This window comes from Pristis pectinata, chromosome 7, assembly GCF_009764475.1.
Source record: "Pristis pectinata isolate sPriPec2 chromosome 7, sPriPec2.1.pri, whole genome shotgun sequence".
NCBI lineage: Eukaryota > Metazoa > Chordata > Chondrichthyes > Rhinopristiformes > Pristidae > Pristis > Pristis pectinata.
This window is the reverse complement of record NC_067411.1, coordinates 5,559,855-5,586,796: the sequence shown is the minus strand read 5'-3', so window position 1 is coordinate 5,586,796 and position 26,942 is coordinate 5,559,855. Positions and strand designations below refer to the sequence as shown.

The 26,942-nt window shown below is 42.9% G+C and overlaps 1 protein-coding gene across 2 annotated transcripts in view; it reads right to left on the bottom strand.

Annotated features, from left to right (window-relative positions):
* LOC127572888 (PRELI domain-containing protein 1, mitochondrial-like) overlaps nucleotides 1-26,942 on the bottom strand; it is a 49,543-nt gene that overhangs the window by 7,018 nt on the left and 15,583 nt on the right. For both annotated transcript variants that reach the window (XM_052020613.1, XM_052020614.1), the window contains exons 2-4: nucleotides 6,690-6,843; nucleotides 2,574-2,799; nucleotides 1,575-1,688 (exon numbers count right to left, since the gene is read on the bottom strand). In XM_052020613.1, coding sequence (XP_051876573.1) covers nucleotides 1,575-1,688; nucleotides 2,574-2,799; nucleotides 6,690-6,781 — 432 coding nt within the window. In that variant the 5' untranslated portion in view covers nucleotides 6,782-6,843. The remainder of the gene's footprint in view (nucleotides 1-1,574; nucleotides 1,689-2,573; nucleotides 2,800-6,689; nucleotides 6,844-26,942) is intronic.

Below are 26,942 nucleotides of genomic sequence, written 5' to 3'. Positions count from 1 at the left end.
CTGTTTTGTTATTTTACAATATTCACAACATTTCCACCTTTTCCCACCTCACCAACTTTTATCGATGCACCATAGAAAGCATCCTATCTGGATGCATCACAGCTTGGTACGGCAACTGCTCTGCCCAGGACCGCAAGAAACTGCAGAGAGTTGTGGACACAGCCCAGCACATCAAGGAAACCAGCCTCTCCTCCTTGGACTCTGTCTTTACCTCTCGCTGCCTTGGTGAAGCAGCCAGCATAATCAAAGACCCTACCCACCCGGGACATTCTCTCTTCTCTCCTCTTCCATCAGGCAGAAGATACAGGAGCCTGAGGGCACGTACCACCAGGCTCAAGGACAGCTTCTATCCCATGGTGATAAGACTATTGATCATTTTAGATTCAAGCATCTGCAGTTTTGTTTTGATTTTCATTTACTGTAACATTCTGACTGATTACATCAACACGATGAGATGGACTCTGACCTCACAATCTACCTTGTTGTGACCTTGCACCTTATTGCACTGCACTTTCTCTGTAGCTGTGACACTTTACTCTGTACTGTTATCGTTTTTACCTGTACTACCTCAATGCACTCTGTACTAACGCAATGTAACTGCACTGTGTAATGAACCTCGGTACAGTGGAAAACATAATAAACCAATACCAATACCTTGCTGACAGCTCAAGAATGTTGCTAGCTCGGACAACCGAATGAGAGCAGTTCAAGTTTTAACCAGGATACCGTTAGCTATTTATTCTATTATTAACCCAGGTGGAAAAGAAAAATCAGCATTACGCCTGAAGCCTTATGTATGCATATCCACATGGTTTAGCCTTCTAATGACCTGGACCATGAATTTAAATTGCATCATGGCAGTGTGAGAAACTAAAAGCATTTTGTTTAATAAAAAAAGTAGATGTTGATAAGAGGGCATGAAGCTACTGGATTGCTGTAAAAAAAATTCAACGATGCTCCAAACTATTGCTCAGCCTGGCCCACTAGTATTTGCAGTCTCACATCCACTGTATTCACTCTGAAAATGCCTTCTGAAGTGATACAGGAGTGATGTGTGATAACCAGGAAGCACCCACACCAGTGACGTTTGCCTCCCAAGATTTGAGGACCCAATGAAGCCATGCTGGCAGAGATGTTGGCTCTGCAGTGATTAAACTCCGAATGCCCCTCAATCACGCCCCCTGCTGAAAATTCTTCTCGTTACTACCATCAGGGAGGAGGTACAGGAGCCTGAAGACCCACAATCAATGATTCAGGAACAGCTTGTTCACCTCTGCCATCAGATTTCTGAATGGTTCATGAAACCATGAACATGACCTCGTTATTCTTGTTTTTGGCACTACCTTTGTAACTTATAGTAATTTTATATCTTTGCACTGTACTGTTGCTGCAAAACAACACATTTCATGACATACAAGTCAGTGATAATAAATCTGATTCTAAAATAAATTAAACCCAGTACCAAATATCCACTTCTGCCGGTCTACTGGTACATTATGGAGGATCTTCCTACTTGTTTGATAATATTTCACACACCAACATCACACGTATTTACCTGTGAGAGGGGCCATTACCTGAATTGCTCGCGAAAAGCCAAACACACTTGAGGTGACCCACGCCTCTCGCTGTACTTGTGTGCACGCCGGATTTTCTGGATTAGGACGATAGACACATTTTTCCTCCACCAGCTGAAATGAAGGAAGTTTCATTTTGAAGCTTGTATTCTGTGCTGACCATATGGAATAAAACACCTGCAGTAACCACAATGCTCCAACTTGGAACCTTCTGATGAGCAAATGATCTGATTTTCACATCACATATGTTAAGTGCTGGAGCAAATACAGAAGGATTTTGCGTTTTGGGTGGGGCAGTGAGCTTCTATCATGGTGCTACACCAACAATCTCACACCGGAATTGGCCACCAATTAGACAAGAGTCCCAAAAGCTGCCTGTTGCAAACCTCCGGGCCCTCAAAACATTATCAGGAGAAACTGGAAAATAAGAAAAAAATTGGCAAAAATTGAGCCGAGCTTGCACCTGCCTTTTTTTTATTTCTTTCAGTGGATCCGGACAAGGCCAGCATTTGCCAATGTAGTTGGACTTCAGCCAGCACTGCTGAAACAGATTAGCTATTTATCTCATTAACCTTTGTGGGACCTTGCTGTATACAATTTGTCAGTTCTGTTTGCAAGTCTGCTAAGTGGTTTTGAATGATGGACAAGTATTGGCCAAGATGGCAGAAGTGCCACAGAATTTATGACCTCACTCTTGTGCCCCCACTTAATGACCCATTCCCAAGGCAGCTCTTTCAAAATCAGGTCTGCCCTATAGTTAGCCTGCTTGAATTGTTCAGAGACTAGACTTTCTGACTGAAAGGAGAGTGCAACCAAACACTGTGGCATTTATGTCATTTACTAACACGTTCAGCTTTAAAGATTTTAGGTTCAATATGATGGTTCATTTCTCCCATCATATCTGTAACTGTATAAAAAGCTTTCAAATTCCATAGAAAGCAGCAGATGTGATGTCAACCAGATACTGCTTACATGGTGGAAGGAAAAGCCTGTACCTACCATGAGACGTGTGTGGTTAATATTCCACGTCAATGTAGTAAACGTTCGGTTTTGGAGATCAACCATGGAATCTTCAACAACATAGACGGAACGCGCCAGGTTTGTGGGGAAGACCATCTCCCCCCATCGAGGCAAGCGATTAGTCTTTGTAAACAGACGTCTAGAGAGCAGCTTGTTGTCAGAGGTTACTTCACGGTAAATCACATCTTCAGTTAACACGTGTTTGCTGAAATGAGAAAAAGATACCGGTTGGAATCGTCCATGACACCTATTTTTGCATATATTTGTACTTGTATTCAATGGGTATATTGCAAGAGAGTTTTAAAATGTTTGCATTTAAAACTACAAATAGAATTAATCAAATATACTCAGAATCGTACACTATGGAGACAGGCCCCAGCCCAAAGAAGCCACAATGACCATCAAGCACACATTTACACTAATCCCATTTTATTCATCCACATTCCCATCAATTCCACCACTTACTTACACACTGGGGTCAATTTACAGCTGCCAATTAATTTATCAATCCTTTGGGATGTGGGAGGAAACCGGAGTACCCAGAGTAAATTCCATGCAGTCACAGGGAGAACTTGCAAACTCCACACTAACAGTACCGGAACTGAGGGAGCAACTCTACTGTCTGCACCACTGCAATGCCTGTTTAGTCATAATAGAGAGAGCAGTCGGTGGCCTCAACACAATGGTTTTTGTGATGCCTTCAGTGGCCACTGCAACTGATTCTGGCAGCCAAAATTCAATCTCCATTGGAAAGAAAATGGGCTCCTCCAAACCAGCAGAACCAAATGGGGCAAAATAATAAAATAAAAACAGAAATTGCTGGAAATACTTAGCCAGTCAGGCAGCATCTATTGATGATAGAGTTCATGTTTCAGGTCCATGACCTTCCAGCAGAATTAGGAAAAATTGGAAGTCAGAGAAATTGCAGAGAAAGGAAAGGGGTTGGAAGAACAAAGGAAATGTCTGTGACAGAATGTGGTCCAAGACACCGTGCTGTAAATGGTGCTTGAAATGAGAGTGGGAAGTGAGGGCTCGTTAATTGCCAATTGTATGGAGAAAATGTGAAAAAGGGGATGATTAAGGATAGAGGAGAGGAAAATATAGCTGGAACTGAGAGATACAAAACACCACAGTTGCTGGAAAATCTAGAGTGCTAGAGTTACCTCCTAAGTAGAGCAGTGACTCACTCGTACATCTTCCAATTTAGTGCATTGCATTCTGTGTTCATGATGTGGTCTCTGGACACTGGAGCTGTAGACTGAATAACCACTTTACAGAACACCTCTGTTCATTCCACAAGGGGACGTCTGACCCCAGATGCCTGTCAATTTAATTCCCTACCCCACTCCGACCCACCTTTGGCTTCTCGCACTGCTCCAATGAAGCCAACGTATGCGCAAGGAACATGTGATCTTCTGACGGCACCTTGCAGACTTCAGCAGTCAATATCCAATTTAACAATTTCAGACAAGCTGCAATTTCAGTTGGAATTAGAACTGGCCCATTCTGAGGAAACACAAACCCAGTCTTCTCCCTCTACATACCCTATCTGACCAGTTGGGTATTTCCAGATTTCCCTTTCATTTCAGATTTCCAATATCTACAGGTTTTTTTTTGCTTTTTGAGGCAAAATAATAGGCCATTGAATAGACCATTTGTGAACTTGTGCATCAGAACAGATACAAAATAAACCTCCCTGCTGATTTTGGCATTAAGTATGTTTACTGAAGCACACTGGCCACACTTACTTATTGGCCAGGAAGACACCAAAGTAAAGGCAGAAATGAAGTGATACTACACTGCTGCAGTGGGGTTCAGGGTAAATATTTCCAATAATAGGAAGGAGTTTGGGAGGAGCTGCAGCACAATGACTGAAGGATATTTCCAGCATTCACTTGTTAAACGATTCTCCTCTGTTCTCATTCATCTAATTATCTCCCCCCCAGACACATCAGCTGCGATTAACAAGCCTTCACCTCGCTCTCTCACCTGGCTCCACCACTATTTGTGTAGTTCAGCCTCGTGAGATGTTTCTTTGTCTACCTCCATCTATCACCCACCTGCCTCTGTCTCCCAACTCCACCATCCCTCGCCTGGTTCAATCCACCTGTCAACCTTCACCAACTGGCCCTCAGCTCACTTCTCCCCTCACTTCTTTATACCAGCTATCTTCCCTCCACTCCGAGTCCTGACGCAGTGTCTTGACCTGAAACATTGACAATTTCTCTTTTCCCACAGATGCTGTTCAACCTGCTGAGTTCCTCTAGCATCTCGTTTTCCACCTGGGGTGTCTACAGCCCGACGGCATGGACATCAACTTCAACTGGTAAACTGCTCCCCCTCAGTCCCTTTCCTCTCTCCTGAGCTACCCAATTCTTCCTACATCCACCCCAACCCCTCCCATCATCCTGTTTCTTTCCCCTCTGCCCATCACCCACACACTCCTCCCACTGGGTCCCCTCCCCCACTGCTCCCCTCTGCCCTCCCCACCTCCCTCCCTTGATTCCATGCTCCACCTTCCTCTCCTTTCAGACTCCATCATATTCAGCCCTTTGTCACCTCCACCCATCACCTCCCAGCCTCTGTTGCTACTTCTACTCTCCCCTCTTCCACCTGCCCATCATCCCTCGTCCACTGAGTCCACCCATTACCTGCCAACTCTTGCTCCACCTCTTTACAAGATAAGATAGTCAAATGTGAAATACACCCCTTGCGTAGAGTGCTCTGGGGGCAGCCCACAAGTGTCGCCGCGCTTCCGGCGCCAACACAGCACGCCCACAACTTCCTAACCCGTACGTCCTTGGAATGTGGGAGGAAACCGGAGCACCTGGAGGAAACCCACGCAGACACGGGGAGAACGTACAAACTCCTACTGGCTATTTCCCCTCTTTCTTTCACTCCAGATGAAGGGTCTCGACCCGAAACTTCGACTGTGCCTTTCTCTCCACAGATGCTGCCTGACCCCTTGAGTTGCTCCAGCTTTTTTTGTTGCAGTCTGCAGTCTCCTCCAGCAGTTTGTTTTTCTCACCCTCAGTCTTTGTCCTCTCCTCCCCCATCACTTCTCTGAAACTTAAAACAGCTTTATTTTTATTTAAATATTCCTAGTTCTGATGAAAGGTTACCAACCCAAAACATTACATTTCTCAATTATATTTCTTATGACATAGGAGCTCATTCAGCTCAGCAACCCTACCAATCCCATTCTCTCACTTATTTTCCTGCAACCTATTCTCTCTCCCCGTAGCTATCAACTCTGGCCAATTCTCCTGATAAGCACCCTTAGAAAGGTGAATTTACAGCAGGCAATTAACAACCAGCACACTTTTAGGGCATGGGAGGAAACTGGTGCACCCTGGAGAAGGGAGTCATAAGGAGAATATAGGGAGATGGCGTCCAAAATTCATGCAAAGCATTAACTGCTGCTCACAGTGCTGTTTCTCAGCTCACACGTTGCCTGATGTGTTGAGTATTGCCAGTAATTTATGCTTTTACTTTATATTTCCAGCATCTGTCTTTTTCAAAACGCATAATCAAACGTTCAACTGTAATTAAATATTCAAAATGTGCACAAAAACTATTTGCAATATTGAAGATTTTTGCTCATTTTTCGTATGAAAAACTCCAAATCAGATTTGAGCACATGGAGCATGGGGTGGAATAGCGGGGCAGTGAGGAGAACTGCTGCCTCGCAGCCCCAGCAACTCCTGTTCAATCCCGACCTCAGATGCCATCTTGAGCTTGCACATCCTCCACAATCACATGGGTTTCTTCTGACACCACAAAGATGCCAGCTGGTAGGTTAAATTGGCCACTGTGAATTACCCCTAGCGTGTAGGCGAATGGTAGAATCTGGGGGGAACTGACGAGAACATGGGAAGTAAAACAGAATTCGTGTAGAATTAGTGCAAATGGGTGCTTGATGGTTGGCACGAGCGAGGTGGGCGGAAGGACCTGTTTCTGTGCTGTACACCTCCATAAATGCACAACATTACAATATTTTTGGAGCAAAAACATGCTTATCAAATCCACTGATCCCACTAACAAATGGGTGCTCCTAAATTGCGGTAATCGTAAAAATAGAAGTCTGAGACATACCTGTAAGGGTTTGGATATCGTTGCCAAAATGCAGAGGCAACTTGGTCCCAGGAACTCTTGAGAGTAGATAAATCAAAGAAGTACTTTACCATTGTTGCTGTCTGATCCCCAAAACGCCACAGGTAGAAAGAGAAGCTCCTGAATCACCTGTGAACTGAAACAGCAAGTTGTATTCTTTACACCACAATCAACACAAAGATTAATTAAAACATAACAGTTTAGCTCCTTAAACCACTTAGATAGTGAAAATCCACTCTTTACTGATAAAAAAAACCTCACAATTATTCCAATTTTAACTGACCTCCATGTACTCCTTTACTCATTAAGGAAAAATTGATCACAGATTAATTTTCAATACTCAACAGATAAAACCTGCAGACACAAGAGACTGCAAATGCTGGAATCTGGAGCAACAAACTGCTGGAAGAACTCAGTGGGTCAGGCAGCATCTGTGGGAGGAAAGGAACTGTCGATGCTTCGGGTCGAAATCCTGCATCAGGACTGATAATCTTGTTAACTTGCCTTCTCCATAAGAAATGGCCCTTTTCCCCAGTTGTCCCCATGATCTAAAATTGCTCATCTTTATGAGCCATTAAGGTTGAATGCAGGTTCCCACTTATTTGGAAATAACTGCGGCTCAATCCACCCTATCTGAAATCTCCACAGAGGACACTGTGCTCATTTAATTCTGGCTTCTAGTGCACCCCTACTTATTCAGTCCAATCCAGGAGGCAATGCCTTCAACTTCCTAAAGATAAACTTCTGGATTTCCTCCTTAACCTCTCCCTCTCATCTGCAGTCTACCTCTTTGACCAAGTACCCATTCTAATTTCTGCTCTTTAGCTTTGCTATGGCGCATTGTCTATAAACCCTGCTGTGAAGAGCCTTGGGTCACTTTGTTAAGAATGCTGCATAAATGCATTTTGTTATTTATAGTCAAGTCCTTTAACTCTCAGATCATTCACTCTCTGTATTTTTCCTGGGGTTTTTATGTGCACTTCTCCCCTTCAGATTCTTTTATAATCTACTAGTTCGGAGGAAAAGAATTTGTATCTAAACATCAACTGATATGAAGCAAAAAGCAAAACTCAGTGGGTCAAGTAGCATCTGTAGAGTCAAAGGGAATGTTAAAGGGAGTCCCAGACCAGCCGTCAGTTGTGGAAGGGCTTACAAACTATAATGGGCTACCCCATTGGGCAGCATCGCCGACAACAGCGCATCCCTTTCTGATGAGCATTCTATGCATGCTTTGAACAGAAGGGGAATGGAACCCACCCAACAGCCTCCAATGCACCTGCACTCAGTCATCGTTGCAGATGTTAGATCAGTCTTCTGGAGAGTAAACCCGCGGAAAGCATCTGGCCTGGATGATGTCCCTGGCTGTGTCCTTAGATCCTGTGAAAATCAGCTGGTGGGGTATTTGCAGATATTTTCTAACTACTCCCTACTTCATTAAGAGGTTCCCACTTGCTTTAAGACCACTACTATCCCAGGGCTTTTTGCTCCAGATTCCAGCATCTGAAGTCTCTTGCACCTCTACCGACTGATGCGGACCTTAATCAACAGATGTCCCTATCCCCAGCATTTCATATTGTTGCTACAGTAACGGTGCTATAAGCAAACTTGTTCTTGTTTGTTGTTCTTATCTTGTGTACGACTTAATTTGCAATAGGATGACAGATTTTCCAAACTTCCAGGATCACAAACATGATGATTCAGTGAATCAGAAATGCAAGTGCAGACAGAATTGTCCAGCCTGGTCCCTAAGTGCCAGCTTGCTGGGGTCTGGCCAAATGTGACGCATGGGCCATAGTTTGAACATCCAGAAAACACCAAACCAACCACTGAAAAACAATGAGGAGACAACACATCTTTGTGAAGGTGATCCACACAAAACCTGTTAATTTTCAGAAGCCTCTCAAGTTTCAAGAGAGGTTTCACTTAAAGATGAAGGCGGTCACAAATCAGTAAATTGGATTAAAGACCAGCAGTATAATAGTACAGATATGATAGAGAACACTTGCTTTTCTCTTGGACCATTATTGTATTAAAATGTCCTAAAGTGCTTCAGAGAAGGTTAACAGTTTAACACCAAGTCACACAATGAAACCGAAGCAGATGAAAAGAAGTTTGGTAAATGGGGTAGGATCTGAGGAGAGAGGGGTAGAAAAGCAGGGAGTTAAAGAAAGGGGAATTTAAGAGTTTAACATCTAGGCAGCTGAAACCACGGCCTGCAATAATGATCAAACTAAAATTTGGTGTGATCAAGAGGACAGAAACGGAGGAATTATGGATATTTATAAGTCTGGGAGAGCATAGAAATAGAGAGGGTGAAACCTGGGACTTAAAACAAGAATGAGATGTTTCAAATCCAAGATTGGTTTTATGGAAAGGAAAAGAGGTAGAGGGACAAATCTGGGCATCAATGTTAAAGAACTAGCACAGGGTGCTTCTAAACAGAACCATGCAAATCAGGACCTAGGCAGTAGAGTCTGGATGGCTTCAGAACAGCCAGCTATGCATCGCAATAATCTGTTTTAGAGGTAACGGATACGGGGGTGAGGGTTTCAGCATATGGGCATGATAGGGTCAGAAGGAGGTGATGTTATGGAGAAAAAGGGGTCCTTAATAACACCTGAAGCAAATATGGCATTCAAGATGGTAGGCAGTTGGAAAGCAGAGCGAGGGTGTGGACAAAGAGATGACAGTGGTAAAGAAAGACAATCCAGAGGAGTTTGCACAATTCATCAACAATGTGAATACTTCTGCACTTCATTAACAATTTCTGTTGTTAATCATTTGAAGGACATTCAAATATTTCATTATCGATGACAGGGGAGATATGATAACAGTTTATATGATTATGAGAGGCATAGGTAGGGTAGACAGGCAGAATCTTTTTCCCCAGGGTAGAAATGTCAAGTACTTGAGGACATGCATTTAAGGTGAGAGGGGGAAAGTTTAAAGGAGATGTGCAGGGTGAGTTTTTTTCCCCCTTAGAGAGTGGTGGGTGCCTGGAACGGGCTGCCAGGGGTAGTGGTGGAAGTAGATATGACAGTGGTGTTTAAGAGGCTGTTAGACATATGAATATACAGGGAATGGAGGGATTGGGGTCACGTACAGGCAGAAGAGATTTAGTTTAATTCAGCATCATGTTCAGCACAGATATCGTGGGCTGAAGTGCCTTTTCCTGTGCTGTACTTTTCTATGTTCTAGGTACATTTATTTGACTGTCAAACTTTTAGTGAATGGTCTATAATTGCACAAAAATCATATTAATCAATGGAGTCAAATGAAAAACATAATGGAAATTACTGGGATAAAAGATGTGAATTAATGGGCTGGGGTTTGTCAGCTGGATTTTTAATGCAGATGCATGCAAACTTCGTTTAATGGAACAGGAAATAACAATTATGCACACAGAAAAGTAGCAAAATTTGAAACATAAAAATGATGTGCATGTAACCACTGAAGAAGCTGTCATCAACAAATCTCGGTACTGCTCAATACATGCAGCAGCTTCCCCTTCCCTTGCGGTCCAGGGGCAAACGGTTTAGAATTCCATTCTCTCTCCTTGGTTGAGTATTGGCCGGGTGAAATGTCGAGTATGGCCACTCACAGAAGCTCAACTGATGTTTTGTTAACTGCAATTCATCCTCCTCACAAGATCTTCTATTCATACAAAAGGTTGTTAACTCTGATGGGTTAATGGGGTCAGAGAAATAGCAAGGAGTTGAACTGATGGAATAAAGTCCTAGAGAAACTTGCTCACTTGGCAATGCATCGAGATAAAATAGGACAGAATCACTTGTAGCTGGATACATTCAATAGAGCATTGGGTATGGCTCAGAGTCTCCAAGCTTCATGTGTGTGTGGCCCACATTAAGTGGCCCCAGTCTTTTCCCTGGGGATGAGGGGAGGAAAACCATCCAATGACTTCACCATATTTCCATCAGTTACTTCTGTGGATTAGCTCATAGTAAAGTTATGTGGCGTACAATTAGTAGACTCACGAGTGCAGAAACTGATCAACTGTCGACCTTGCACCCTCTGTACTCCATACCCTTGCCACCATGCTTGTTGAAAGAAAAAAGACAAAGAACATGTAGCATTTGTTGCCCTGCAAAAGTCCTTTGACACAGTTAAGAATGCTAGCGACAGATCCTACTGAAGACCTGCTGTACACAAGCTCCATGAGGGAATGAGGATAATCATCTGGTACAAGAATGAAAGATCACTTTAGTTCAGCACTGAAATGAGTATAAAAGCAAGACTTGGTACCTGCTGACTTTTGTATCGTCCCTACACTTTGAAACAATCAACCTAGATACTCAATTGGATTGAGGAGGGATGACAACTTATTCAACATCAGGGAGCAAGCAAGATCATCACTCAGATCATTATTAGAGATCTGCTCAATACAGATAACATTTGTCACCAACTCGTCTGATGAACTGCAGATGACTATGAACAAGTTCTCTGTTACAGCACTATGATTGGAATTGCAATCAGCAGCAAGAAAATAGCTGTCATGTCTCAGAGAACTGAGACCCTACCAAAAACCTACACCAACAACAAAAGCTCAGTAGAATGTGCATTATTTTTACCAGCTTGGTATAATTCTAACTAGATTATTCAGCTTTGTTATGCAATGATGAAAATAAAAAAAACCCTGGGGACACTGAACCAATAGATTTATCAACAAAGGGAACTGGCCTGAAGATTACGTTACATACATGTTTCATAGTGAAACGCGTGGTGCATTAGCTTCAAGATTGCTTGTGAAAGGCTGTGCCCCACAGCCAACTCAGGAACTGCACGTGATACATAGAAAGGCCAGTTCTAATACAGCACAAGGTCAAGCAAGGTCTCAAGTAGTTCAGCTTTTCCACTGACAACAGAGCACCCTGCCCACAACTCTTACAGTGGGGAAGCCTAGGCAAGGGTGGTGCAGTCACAATACAGAGGCACCAGAGTGCCCAGTTGAAGTGAGCAGGCAAGGCATCCAAGTGGACCAGTGGTTACTGTCACTCATTTATCAGGCTTCGCAAACTTTACTGCCGAGCACCATTGACTGAATGAGTTTGCCCTCTGTCCCTCAACCTTTCAAGATGTTGGCCAGCCACTGTCCTATTTAATTAACTGAATTTAAATTCTCCAGCAGCTGCAGTGAGATGTGAACTCTAGTTTTTTTTCTATATAAATCTAGGTGTTTGGATGACTGATGAAAGACTGTCATAGCTGAATAAGTCATTACAAATGTTAAGCCACTCCCCTGCTTGCAGGACAGGTTCCCTATAACAAATGCCTGGGTTTTATTTAATTGATTTTATTTACTCTTTTGACAGCTTAAGGAGATGGTGTGATCTTCTACCCTTGTGAGACTTCCTACTGCAGGAGTTTTTCCTTTTGACTTTTCTGATTTGAACTGGTTAGGGCCACCTGACTTGAATTAGGCAAAGTGTAAAAAAGCAGCTCAGTGATAAGCCTTAACTGTTTCACCATTTCGTCTGCATGCAAGAGATAGAGCGAGAGAGACAGAACATGAGTACGTCTGGCACATATTCAAAAGGTACTGAACAGTAGGGTAGGACGGCAGACCCCAAGAGTAGCCTTTCAATGGAAGGTGCAGCATAAAATCCTCTTCAGGAATGTAATGACTGCAGGGAATCTCCTTTTATAGGAAATTAAAGCAATGATCATGAAATACCCCAACCCAACAATGATTCAGCCTTCAAAAGAGGTGCCCAGAATTGCCTCTATTATGTGACAACTCCAGGCAAACTTACAAATAACAAAAGATGAGGGGAAATTGTGGCCGCACATTCGATCACAAATAGGAACTTCATTCCCTGTATATTTCAATTGTACACAGTGCGATACACTAAGAGGGCTCACTGGTCAGTGCTGTTTTTTTTAAATTTACAAGAATAAATTGCTAATGGTTGGAATTAATCATTGAGGGCAGGAGGCTGAGTAGGTAAGTATGGTGGACTTTATAGGCATCATCTCAACATGTTACATTAAATACGCCTTTAAAGCAATATCAAGACATCCCAAGGTTTAATCAAATAAAATTTAACATTCAGCAATAAGATAACAGGCTTGGTCCAAGAGGAAGATTCTAAGGAGCATTTTAAAGGAGAGAGGAGAGGAGAAGATTATGAAGGGTTAGGTCCCACACTATTTTGTTCATCATGTATTTTTATTCTTTATTCATTTTATGGAATTTGAGCACCACTGGTAAGAATGGAATTTATTGCCCATCCTCAGTTACTCTTCAGAAGATAGTGGTGAGTAACCTTCTTGAACTGCTGCAGTCCTTGCACTGATGACACTTACAGAGTGCCATTGCGATGGGAGACTGCCTCCTCTGAAGGCAACGCTGAAGAGTTGGGAAATAAAAGTCACAAAGAGCCCTGGGGTACCAACACCACACAACTAGAGGCAAGAACTTGTGTTTCCCATTCCCCAGAGCAGACCCTTCCTGTATCTGCCAATTCCTTTCTAAGAATAAGCAACTCATTGACCAGAAGGGGAAATCCAGGCCACGTTATTTTGGCAAGAGTTGAAAGTAAGCCTTTCACACCTCAGCATAGTTCAAAATGTTTTATAGCTGATGAAGTAATTTTGAAGTGTCCTCACTGTTGCAATGTAGGAAATGGGCCAGCGGATGTATGCAGCAAGCTCCCAGAACCAGCTATGCGACAAGTGGTCATGACACCCAAGCATTTTTAAAGAGTGTTAATTGAAGGCTAAATTTTGGACTCGACAAGGGAATATCACTCACTCCCCTACAGCCACCAGACCCTCTCCTTTAAATCACATGGGCTTAATATCTCTTCTGAAATTGAGAGACTCGAGTCAAAAACGGGTCAGACTGACAGATCTCCTTCCCTGATGCAACAGCAGGGTTTTACGCTAATCTGATAATGTCATGGTCACCACTGCCAACACTGGCTTTTTGTTCCAGAAATCATTGAATTTGAAATTCCATGGCAGGATTTGAATTTTGTGCTCTAGAGTAAAAATCCAAACTCTTGAACTCCATCCAATAATTTAACTGCTAAGCCATTGTACCCCGCCTGCACTGGTGGTGATGGTTGAGAGCTTCTAGTTCCTAGGTGTAAACATCACCAATAGCTTGTCCTGGTCCAACCACATCAACATAATGACCAAGAAAGCACACTGGTGCCTCTACTTCCTCAGAAGGCCAAGGAAATTCAGCACATCCCAGTTGACCCTCACCAATTTTTATAGATGCATCATTGAAAGCATCCTATCCAGTTACACCATAGCTTGGTATGGCAATTGCTCTGCCCAACACTGCAAGAAACTGCACAGAGTTGTGGACACAGGTCGGTCTGTCACGAAAATCAGCCTCCTCTCCATGGACTCTATCTACACTTTTCACTGCCTCGGGAAAGCAGCCAACATAATCAAAAACCCCTCATTTCAGATCTGTAAACAATTCCTTTCTTGACATTGACCAGAGGACAACTGTTGAGATGATCTTCACTAGACTCACTCCCTCACTCCTCCTGAGAGCTTTCAAAGTTACTTAAAACAAATTTGCTGCCTGAACTATCTCTAGTGTTTGTTTATCAAAGCACTTTTCAGAAATCCGATTGGCTGGGCTAGTTTGGGCCGCAGATCTTTTCCACTTTCCTAGATACAGTGACTAATACATGTCTGAAACACAGGAAGTGACTCAGGGCAACAACTTACGGATTGACGTCATTTTCTGTGGGAACTGCATCAACGTTGTCATTTTTATTCAGTTCTGGGCAAGTCTCTAACCAAACCAGCATACACACAGGATGACATTATCGCCAGTGTTTCACCACTTTGTATCCTGTGGTCACAGTCAGTGTTGAAGGCACATGATAAAATCTGAAGATCATCCATTAACAGCAACTGTTGACAATTAATTTATCTGTTTGGTGCATCACCAAAGAAACCAGGCAAAGGGAGTATTTTGCACATTTGAATAAATTGTGTGATCAAGCAGAGTCACCTAGATGTTGCTTTTGATGTTGTATTTGGTGCAACTGTGCTAACAATCAAACATCAATGACCAATTGTTATATCCAGATCTGGGACATCAGTGGAGGTCTAGAACTTTAAAAAGTGATTAGAAAGGTCTCAGCTAGAGCGCTGTGTACAATTCTGGTCACCGAGTCTAGGAAATATACAATGTTTCTAACAAGGGCAGAGATGAGAGTTATGAGGATGTTACTTGGGATGCAAAGAGCTTGTAAATTCAGCAGTGTTCTCCTTGGAACAGTGAGGAGAGACAAGAGGTGAAATAAAAGGAGGTTTTCAAAATGGTGAAGAATTTTGATAGAGCAGAAAGATGAAAAAGTCTCCCTTTGATGACTAGCTAACAATTAAAGATCAATGATTCACATGTATGACCACGGAAGGAGATCTGTCAGTCTGACCTGTTTTTGACTTGAGTCTCTCAAGTTCAAAAGAGATATTAAGCTCATGTGATTTAAATGTATATTATTCAATGATTATCAAAGGTTTGGAGTACATTCATTAAAAATATGGTTATTATTAGAACAATATCTGAAAACAGAGAAAGTGGACTTCATAAAGAATTTTATAAAGATTATAAAGACAAGAATGAGGAACTCACAAGTTTACAAATAAAAAGCACAGAAATGGAACAAAACGTGACTGTCTTTTAAAAAGCCTGGACAAGAACAATAGGTTGAATGTCCTCTTTCTGGCTGAATTTTGACAATTTAGTCAATTATGCAATCTAGTTCCATGTTGGGAAGGGACCCCAGCTACAAGTAATATAGGTTTAACATCAATTTTCTCTTTTTCTTTCCAGCAGATGCTGCCTGACCTGCTGAGTGTTTCCAGTGTTTTCTGTTATTGCAGGTTTCCAGCATCTGCAGTTTCAATCTTCATGTCCCAGTATCAAATTTGACTAGGGTTGTTGTGTGGTTTACTGACCTCCACTTCCCAATGCTGAATGGTAGCTCTCTGATTTCTCCTCACACCTCCCTCTAGACCTCAAACCCACCATAGAATTTCAGGCTATTGTTATCCAGCCAATCACTTTGACAGCTTCAAGCTCCTTGATGCTGACAGGCTTGTTTCCACCATGAATGTCCAATCCTTCTACAGCTCCACCCCACACCAGGGAACAAAAAGCAGTTCTGATGACGAGTCACCAAAATTTAATGTTAATGCCACTTCTTGCTCTATAGATGCTGCCTGACCTGCTGAGTTTTCCAGTATTTTCATTCATTATTTCAAATTTCCAGCACCCACTGAGTTCAGTTTTTTTGATCAACGTTGCATCAGCGTTTGGAGAACCTCCAGTAATATAGAATTGCTTTCTATTATCCAACATTACAATAGCAACTCCACTTCACAAATGCTTCCTCAGCCTCTTTGTGTATCCCCACCACAACTGACCCTAAGGCAGCCTGCCTTCAGCCTTCTGTTGATATCCCCAAGGGTCTAAAATTGAACAAAACACTGCTGGTTGGGGCTGCTCCTCCAATATCCTCATGTTCTGGTACCTCCTCCCAATTGAGAGGGATGAAGGGATAATCGGGGAACAATTGGTTCAACTTCAGGTGGGCAGATTTTTGGAACAGATGCAAAGAGACAAATATAACCCTAGATTTAGAAAGGTACAGAGTACACAGGGATAGTTAGCATCAGTTAAGGTAATGATGATCTAGGGACTGAATTCATTGAGGTAACACTAGAAATAGGAGTAGGTAGGCCATTTGGCCCTTAAAAGCTGCTTAGCTGTTCTGTAAGATCATGGCTGATCTTCTGCCTCAGCACATTTTCCTAGACCATCCCCATACCCGTCAACATCCACAGATCTATTGATCTCCTTTTTGAATGACCTCAATGACAGAGCCTCAACAGCTCTCCAGGGTAGCGAATTCCAAAGGTTTCCTCTGTCAAGAGATTTCTCCTCATCCCAGTCCTAAATGGCTTGCCCCTTATTCTGAAACAGCGTTCCCTGGTTCTAGACTCCACAGCCAGGGGAATCATTCACCTGCACCCAATTTACTGAGCCCTGCAAGCATGTCAATGAAGCAGTCCATGCCTGCATGCAGCAAGACCAGGCACGGGCTGACAATTGACAAGTGATGTTTGTGCCACAGAAGGGCCAGGCAATAATCATCTCCAACAAGACGTCTAACCACTTACCCCTTGACATTCAATGAGATCATCATCGTCGAGTCCCCGACCTCAATATCTCCTGGATCACCATTGACCAGAAACTCAACTGCACCAGCCAGATGAATATTGTGGCTACCAAAGCAGGTCAGAGGGTGGGTCTCTTACAGTGAGTGACTCATCTCCTTACAGCTCAAAGCCTTTCCACCATCCATGCTGCACAAGAGTGGGAATGAATACCCTCCACCTGCCTGGATGAGTGCAGTTCCAGCAACTCTCAGGCAGCTTGACTGCACCCAGGGCAAAGCAGCCCACTCATATGGCATCCCACCCACCACCCAAGACACCCACATTACATGGGAACTGTGCTCCTACAAAACAGTCCATATTGCAATTTGTCATAACACAAAGCCAAGTCATCTGTGCTTGCATCAAGAAATGCAGGTTGACAAAAAAATAACAAATTGCGTCAATTAATTCCCACCTCCCAAACATTAATTCCATGAGAGTGAATTCTGTAAGGGTGAATTTCCATTACCCAAATGGCTGTAATGCAGGGGTCACTTGTATTGAGTAGTGGTTGGGTAGCATCTACAAATGCACTGCAGCTACTTGCCCAGGCTGCTCTGACAGCACCTTCCATACCAACAAACTTAACTGAGGAGGTTGAAGGCTGCATGTGCATGGGAACACCACCACCTGCAGGTTCCCTTCCAAACTGCACACTACCTCATCTCGAAAATTTACCACCAACCCTTCATCGCTAGGCTAAACCTCAGCATCTGACTGCCCCCACTAGAAGGAATGTGATGGTTCAAAGTGGCTCACTTCGAGGGCAAGTAGGGATGAGCAATAATGCTAGTCATGCCAACACAGATCCCGCCCTCACCCCAAAAAATAAATTAAAAATGACGAGCACAGTGTAACGGGCAGGCAGGGCTTTGTGCGAATTGGAGCACCTGCAGCAGATTTGAACAACTCATTTACTGAGGACAGCATGGAACCATTATGACACTCACCCCAGAGTCCACATTAGAATGAGGGAGGCCGGTCAAGAGTGGATTGGAATTAAGAGTCACAGAGTCACACAGCACGGAAACAGGTCCTTCAGCCCAACATCCATGCCAACTGTGTTGCCCAGTGAGCTAGTGCCATCTGCCCATGTTTGGCCCATAGCCCTCTAAACCCCTCCTATTATGTACAAATACTCAACCACTATTTCTGGTGGCTTATTCCAAATACGCACCACCCTTTGTACGAAGCAGCTGCCCCGATGTCCCTTTTAAGTCTCTTCCCTCTGATCTTAAACCTAGGCCCTCTTGTTTTTAACACCCCCTCCCTGGGAAAAAGACTGTGTGCTTTCACCCTGTCTATGCCCCTCATAATCTTATATACCTCTTATCAATCTCCTACATTCCATGGAATAAAGTCCTAGTCTATGCAACCTCTCCTTGTAACTCAGGCCCCTAAGTCCAGGCAACATCCTGGTAAATCTTTTCTGCACTCTTTCTAGTTTAATAAATTCTCATGGCTAGGGAAGGGTTTAGCTGGGGTAAAAAGTGTGAAGTGCTGGATGTGGGTTTGGGGCAGGGGATTGAAGTAAGAGATTATAGAAAAGTTTCAACATACAAGGATGCCATTTAGCTCATTATGCCTGTGCCATTTGAAAATGTTCTCTTGCCTAACCGCAGCTGTCAGCACTCAGTCTGTTGCCGTGAAGGCCACAGCTCTTCAAGCGAGCATTGAAACAATACTATGTACGTTTATGATAACAGTGCTGTTACAACCTCTACCATCCCTTTAGAGAGCGAGTCATGCCCTGGGTAAAAGAAAATCTTTTCCCTTCTCCCTACTAACCCCTCTGACAACTACCACAGATCTGAGCTCCTAGTTCTTGAGTTAATGGTTACGAGAAATGGGTCCTTCCTAATGACCATGTCTCAACCCCTTGTTATTTTTTAATAAATCAAAGATTTCCTTCAGCTTCTGCTGCTTCAAAGAAAATAACCCTAGCTTCTCCAGTCTTTCCTCATAGTTGTAAGATTCCAGTCCCAGCATCAATTTTGTAAATTGCCTCTACACCCACTCCAGTGCAATCAGATCTTTTCCTGTGGCGACCAGAATTGTACACAATATTCAAGCTGTGGTCTAATTAATGTTGTTTACAGTTCCATCGTAACCTCCCTGCTCTTATATTCTGTGCCTCAGCTATTACAAGGCAAGCATTCAGCATGTCTTTATAACCACCTTATTTGCTGTTCTGTCCTGATACTTTAAACTGAGCACATACATTTCCTCCGCTCAATATTCATCCATATCTACACATTCCTGTGCCTTGCTGCAACTCCCAAATGCATTGTCTTGCACCTCTCTGAACCATGCCCCACTTTTTTGCCCAACTAGCCAGATCACCTCCTTCTTAGAAACATAGTAAACCTACAGCATGATTCAGGCCCTTCGGCCCACAAAGCTGTGCCGAACATGTCCCTACCGTAGAAATTACTAGGCTTACCCATATCTCTCTATTTTCTTTATATCTTCCTGTAATCTAAAGCTTCTCACTGTTAACCACATGGCCAATTTTTACATCTACTGCAAAAGTTATAGTGCGCCTTACTTTTGTCCAGGTCATTAATATACATTACAAAATAAAACAAGTGACCAGGCACGCCCACTGGTAAGAGCCTTCCAATAACAGAAGAACCCATCAACAAATGTTTCTTGCCTCTGAGCCAGTTTTGGATCCAATTGGTCTCTCTCCCTTGGATACTAGGAGTTTTAACATTATTGACTAGCCTTGTTAAATCCATCGCAAACTACCCTCACCAACCCTCCTTGTTACGAGGGTGGACATGGAATGGCAAACATTTAAAGAAATAATGCACAGTTTCTCAGGAAAAAAACACTTCCTTTGAAGCACAAAAAACCAACAGGATAAGTCGTCTGCCCGTGACTAACAGGGGAAATTAGAGACCATGTTAAATCCATGGAAGAGGCATATAAATTCAACAGGAATGGGAGTAGGTGCGAGGGTTGGCAGTACTTTAGAATTCAGTAAAGGATGACTAAAAATACCAATCAAGAAGGGCAAAGTGGAATCCGAGTACAGACTGACAAAAACGCAAAAGCAGACTGCAAGTTTCTATTGGGGGAAATAGTGATGGGAAAATTTATAATGGGGAATAACTGCAGGGGAATTAAACAACTACTTTGTATCTATCTTCACAGAAAACAAAGATCCCACCAGAAGCACCAGAGAACCAAGGGTCCAGCGAGAATGAGGAACTGGTGAAAATAAGTACAGGTTGAAATTCTCTGGTCCCGCACGTTTTGAATTGGTCATATAGATCTGCACTAATTAGCTAATTTCTAAGATCTAAGATCAAAAATTAACCAAGATCTTTATTAACCTGTAGCTAACTGACCTACTAGTGCAACGTCTGTGATCTTAGCCAACAGCATTTCCAACTTAAGGAAACTTTGGGTCACAGACACGTTCTTAGAATCCTTACGTAACCTGGGGGATGTCTATACTTAGAAAGGACAATTCTCTTGCTCAGAGGAAGATGATCAGAGGCAATTTCTGTGGTCAGGCACCAGTCAGGTCCCAAGGGTGCTGGACTAGTTTCAATGTGTACTACTTTTTTCCTCCTGCTAATAGTCGTGGATGAAACTAAAAGATGAAGAATCCCAAGTACCAGATGAGCCAGATCCTAGAATTCTGAAGGTGGTGGTCACAGGTAGTGAGCACTCTGACCATCACCTCCTGGAATTGTTCCTGTTGATGGGAGGGCAGCAAACGTCACTCCACTAGGTTTGAAAGGATGGCTAGAGAAGACAGGAAACTAACAAACTAAATGTTAATGACGGGAAGGTGCTGCCATCTTTAGAGCTGGTAACAATTTTGCCATGTTCAAATTTGGTACCAGTTGGTCCATCTAGCTTTTTCCTTCTCTGTTTAAACATGGTGGCACAGCTAAAAGACCAGTTGCCTCATAGTGCCAGAGTCCTGGATTCAATCCTGACCTTGGGTGCCATCTACATGGAGTTTGCAAGTTAAGGACCCCACCTTCCAGGCCTTGCCCTCTTCTTGATGCTGCCATCAGGCAGGAGGTACAGGAGCCTGAAGACCCACACCTCAAGGTTCAACAACAGCTTCTTCCCCACTGCCGTCAGGTTCTTGAACAGACCTGAAAAGCCCTAATTCTACCTCGGACTATATTTCCTTCAACCATGCACTAATATTGTTAAGTTTGTTTTTTTTTGTTTGTTTTGACGTGCAAGTTACGTATAATTTGTTAATTTAATTCTATGTTAACTTACGTCATATTTGCAATGTACCGTGCTGTTGCAAAGAAAGCTAACTTTCATGGCATTTATACCCTAGGTATGTATGGCCATGACAATAAACGAACTTTCTCCAGATGCTCTGGTTTCATCCCACATTCCAAAGACGTGTGGGCTAGCAGGTTAATTAGCCACTATTTCCATAGTGCATTGGTGAGTGGTAGAATCCTGGGGAGTGCAAGTTCATGAGAATGTAGGATTAGTGTAAATGGGTGGTTGGTGTGTATCCAAGGGCTCATTTCTATGCTGTATCCCTCCATGACTCTCAGAATCAGGTTTATCATCACTGACTTATGTGTCGTGAAATTTGTTGTTTTGCAGTAGCAGTACTAGAACCACAGAACACTACAGCACAGAAAGCAGGCCATTTGGCCCTTCTAGCCTGTGCTGAAACGTTATTCCCCTAGTCCCATTGACCTGCACCCAGTCCATAATCCTCCAGACCTCTCCCGTCCATGTATCTATCCAATTTATTCTTAAAACTTAAAAGTGAGCCCACATTTACCACATGGCAGTTCGTTCCACACTCCCACCACTCTCTGAGTGAAGAAGTTCCCCCTAAACCTTTCCCCTTTCACCCTAAAGCCATGTCCTCTTGTACTTGTCTCTCCTAATCTAGGTGGAAAGAGCCTACTCGCATTTACTCTGTCTATAACCCTCATAATTTTATCAAATCTCCCCTCATTCTTCTACGCTCCAAGGAATAAAGTCCTAACCTGTTCAATCTTTCCCTGTAACTCAACTCCTGAAGACCCGGCAACATCCTAGTAAATCTTCTCTGCACTCTTTCAATCTTACTGATATCCTTCCTATGGTTAGGTGACCAGTGCAAAGACATAAAATTATATACAAACCACAAAATAAATAAATAAAGGCAATAATTCAAATGAATGGCTTGCATGACTTCACCACACCGGACTCAGAGGCCACACCAGATAAGGATGGCACAATCCCTCCCCTGAAGGGCAGCAGAGCCCAAGTCAGTTGTACAGCACAGAAATGGGTCCTTTGGCCTACCATGTCCATGCCGACCTTTTGCCCACCCACTCTAATCCCATTTGCCCACATTAAGGGCATATCCATCTACACCTTGCCTATTTAAGTATCTGTCTAAATGCTTCTGTCAAACATATTGTATCCAATTCTACCACCTCCTTTGGCAATGCATTGAGATATCAACCACAGTGTAAAAAAACTTCTCTCAGATCCCCTTTAAAACTCCTTCCTCTCACCTTAAACCTTGGCCCTCTTGTTTTTGATACTCCTGTGGGAAAAAGATTCTGACCAGTTCCTGCATCTCATATCAGGTCATCCTCTCAGCCTCCTTCGCTCCAGGGAAAACAAGCCTAGCTTATTCAATCTCTCCCCATAACTAAAGTCCAACAATCCGGGTTGTAGTCTGCATTCTATCAATGAACCTGATGGGTTTTCACATCAATCTGCAGTTTTCATTGTTACAATTGCTAATACTAGTTGGGTGTCTTTCTCCTCTCCAAATTCAGATTAATTGAACACATTTCTCTGGAATATTAATCCCAGTTTCTGGATTGGCTGTGCCAAGTCAAGTTTATTGTCATGTGCACAAGGACGGTGAGGTAGAGGTACAATGGAAAACTTCCTTACAGCAACACCACAGACACATAGATTCAGACAACACACAGAACATAAACTATATAACTTATATGAGATAATTAAGACATTAATACAAATCAAGACATTAGTGCAAAAACATAACAGAGATGACCATGGAAGTGCAAGAGTGGTCCATTGCTGAGGTAGGATTACAGTTGCGTACCACTGTAGCCCAAAGGATCTACACTGGATTTTAGTTAAAATCTTATCTGTGTTTTTGGGTCCCTCCAGAGTCATTCCTATACTCAATCCCACAACTTCAGCCAAAAGAGATATCACTGCAATTCCAGCCTGTTGCACACCCCTTTGCCACGGTTGGCCATGACTCAGCTTCAAGCTCTGGAATTCCACAGCCATGCTTCTAGAGTCATATAGATCAGATAAAGGCCCTTCGGCCCAACTAGTCTATGCCGACCAAGGTGCCCATCTATACCAGTCCCATTTGCCTATGTTTGGCCCATATCCCTCTAAACCTTTCCTATCCAAGACTTGTCCAAGTATCTTTTAAATGTTGTAATTGTATCCATCTCAACCATTTCCTCTGGCAGCTCATTCGATATACTCACCACCCTCTGGGCGATAAAGTTGCCCATAAGATATTTATTTATTAGTCACATGTACATCGAAACACACAGTGAAAAACGTCTTTTTGCGTTACTGAGAATGTGCTGGGGGTCAGCCCGCAAGTGTCGCCACTCTTCCGGCGCCAACATAGCATGCCCACAGCTCCTAACCTGTATGTCTTTGGAATGTAGGAGGGAACCAGAGCACTCGAAGGAAACCCATGCAGACACAGGGAGAACATACAAAATCCTTACAGGAAGCAGCGGGAATTGAACCCAGGTCGCTGGCACTGTAATAGTGTTACACTAACCGCTATGCTATCTCTCCCCCCCCTCCCCCCACCACCTTAAATCTATGAAGTTTAAATCAACCTACTAGTTGTTCTTTTTAAGATGACTTTTGAGGCAGAAGCACGTATTGAACCTTGGTCTGATCAGGAGCTCTGTGGACATTTCTTGTTGCCACAGAGAGGAAGTGGAAAGAAACATGATAAATTCAGAAGAACACAAATGTTGTATGGTTGTAACCTATCAGTAAAGGATCAGCAGGACAGGTGCCTTTACTCCTTTAGAGAGATATCCGAGTAATGACTTCTTTAGAAGATTGCATAAGGTTTTGGTAAGCGTTGACAAAGTACATTTTTGGGGAAGAGACTACATAAAAAATAAAGCAGAAAAATCTGACGATACTCTGCAGTTCAAGCACCTCAAAGGGAAACAGTTAATCTGAAAAATGGTTTTTCCTCCACGGATGCTGCCTGAACTACTGCATTTTTTTTCTAAACTACTACTTTCTAGCATTTTCTGCATTTATTTCAGAGTTCTGGAATCTGCAGTTCCCACTTTCCCTCCACACACACACACTTTTGGCATCAATATAATGATTAAGAAAATACCAGGGAGTTCAGAAGAAATGGCTTCATCCCAAGAGTGACGAGGGTGTAGAACTAGCTACCAAAGATGGTGATTTACATCAATCGTAGGCTTCACAGCTAAGGATAAGATGCAGGGAAAAAAATCAGGTCATGGGAAAGAATTGGATGAGGCTCAAGTGAAAAATGTAATATGGTATTATTTCTGCTCAAATGCAAGTGTGTGGATGCCTAAATGCATGCATCCATGTGTGAGAATCTGTGCAAATATGAAATTTCTCCCCCAGGTGGTGAATCAGAGTTTAACATCCAACCCTACAGTTAGAACAGTAACAGAATGCCATTCAATCCATCTACACACTGCTAACTTTATGTAAGAATATTCCAGTTAGCTTCATTTCTTGCAACTTTCCTGGTAGCCCTGCATAGATTTTTCAGTTCAAGTACTTATTTGTTCTTAATAAATATTTCTATTGCCATTTCAGGCAATGAATTTCAGATCTTTCTTACATAATATGACACAGATCATCTGAGTCATCATTTGAACACACAAATCCAGGTCTCTGTTCATGCAGTCAATTTATAATTGTACCCTTTGGTGTACATTACCCCCGTCATTCTTCCTACAATAATATTACTGCACACTACACTGCCTTGTGCCTGCCCATTGCACCAGCATGCCGGTTCCGTCAAAAACACTCAAATTAAATTAGTTAAACACAATTTGGCTTTATTAATCCACACCTGCCCAAGTGACTATTGTCTGAGATTATCATTTGCAGTGGCTTTTTTCCCCCAAATCATGGAGGTTGGATTAACTGGCCAGCAGCTTTTTAATTACATCCCTCTTATGAAGAAGAGTGTAAGGCTTGAAATTCTCCAGTTCTGTGACACCTCATACTTGGAGGATTGGAAGGTTATAACCATCTTTATAACTCCCATCTTTACTTCCTAAAATAGCCAAGGATGCACCCGTCTGGACCTGGTGATTCCCACAGCAGATTTTCTAGTACTTCCAATTTCAAGTTTTACTCCATTCAGAATCACAACTTTCTTTCAGAGTTTGGCAGCAGCTTCCTTAGTAAGCACTTAATTATCAGATCAATCTTGCTCATATCCTCTTCCATCGGGTAGAAGATACAGGAGCCTGAGGGCACGTACCACCAGACTTAAGGACAGCTTCTACCCCACTGTGATAAGACTATTGAATGGTTCCTTTATACAATGAGATGGACGATGACCTCACGATCTACCTTGTTGTGACCTTGCACCTTATTACACTGCACTTTCTCTGTAGCTGTGACACTTTACTCTGTACTGTTACTGTTTTTACCTGTACTACATCAATGCACTTTGTACTAACCCAATGTAACTGCACTGTGCAATGAATTGACCTGTATGATCGGTTTGTAAGACAAGCTTTTCACTGTACCTCAGTACAAGTGACAATAATAAACCAATACCAATCTCCTTTCAGCTCCTAATTGGCCCTAACCCACCTCATACCACCTGCTTCCTACTTATACACCCACAGAAGACTTTGAGATTTTCTTTTGTTCATTTGTCAGTTGCCATTGACACTCTTTACTTTATTTCCTTCAACCGGATTTGATGAATTACCTACATCCACCAGAGTAATTCTCCTCACAAAATATATCAGTCTCCATTAATCAGACAGAGCATTAACCCTTCTTCTATAACTCACTGCAAGAGAGGGTGGGTATCGGCATGGCGGAAAGAGCTGGTAGTTGGGGTGTTCCATCCCTTCCTCAATAGGGCAGACTCTTGGTTGAAACACAAATCCCCGTATCGAGACAAAGAATGAATGATAGTGCCTGTATCATCAGGATGGTGTTCCTTCTATCTATCTGCCCATGAGGTGTGGCCCTCATGGCATTGTCCACACCATATTGTCCTTGAACAGTGTGCGTTGCAGTGCCATTTCAGAGGGGAGAGCCAACCACACCCAGGATAACAGCCAGAGTTGAGAAGTTCATGGACAACATGTCTAGAGGCAGTTGCTATTGAGTAATCATCCAGCATGTAAATCATCTCTCTCTTAAAGCCTGTTGTCCTTACTGACCATCAAATACTCGTTTAGATTTCTTTATTAGTCACACGTACATTGAAACACACAGTGAAATGCATCTTTTGCGTAGAGTGTTCTGGGGGCAGCCCGCAAGTGCCGCCAAGCTTCCGGCGCCAACACAGCATGCCCACAACTTCCTAACCAGTACGTCTTTAGAACATGGGAGGAAACCCATGCAGACATGGGGAGAACGTATAAACTCCTTACAGACAGCGGCCGGAATTGAACCCAGGTCGCTGGTGCTGTAATGGTGTTACGCTAACCGCTACACTACCGTGCCTGCACGTATAAATTATACATGTATTATACTTCATCGAAACACTCCATCAAGTTAGTCATCCACTGAGTCCACACTAACCATCAAACACCCACTTACACAGACATTAATAGAGTCACAAAGCTATACAGCACAGAAACAGGCCCTTTGGCCCAACTCGACCATGCTGCCTACCTGAGCTGGTCCCATTTGCCTGCCTTTGGCCCATATCCCTCTGCACCTTTCCTATCCATGTACCTGTCTAAATCTCTTATACATATCATAATTATACACGTCTCTACCACTTCCTCCGGTAGCTCGTTACAATAA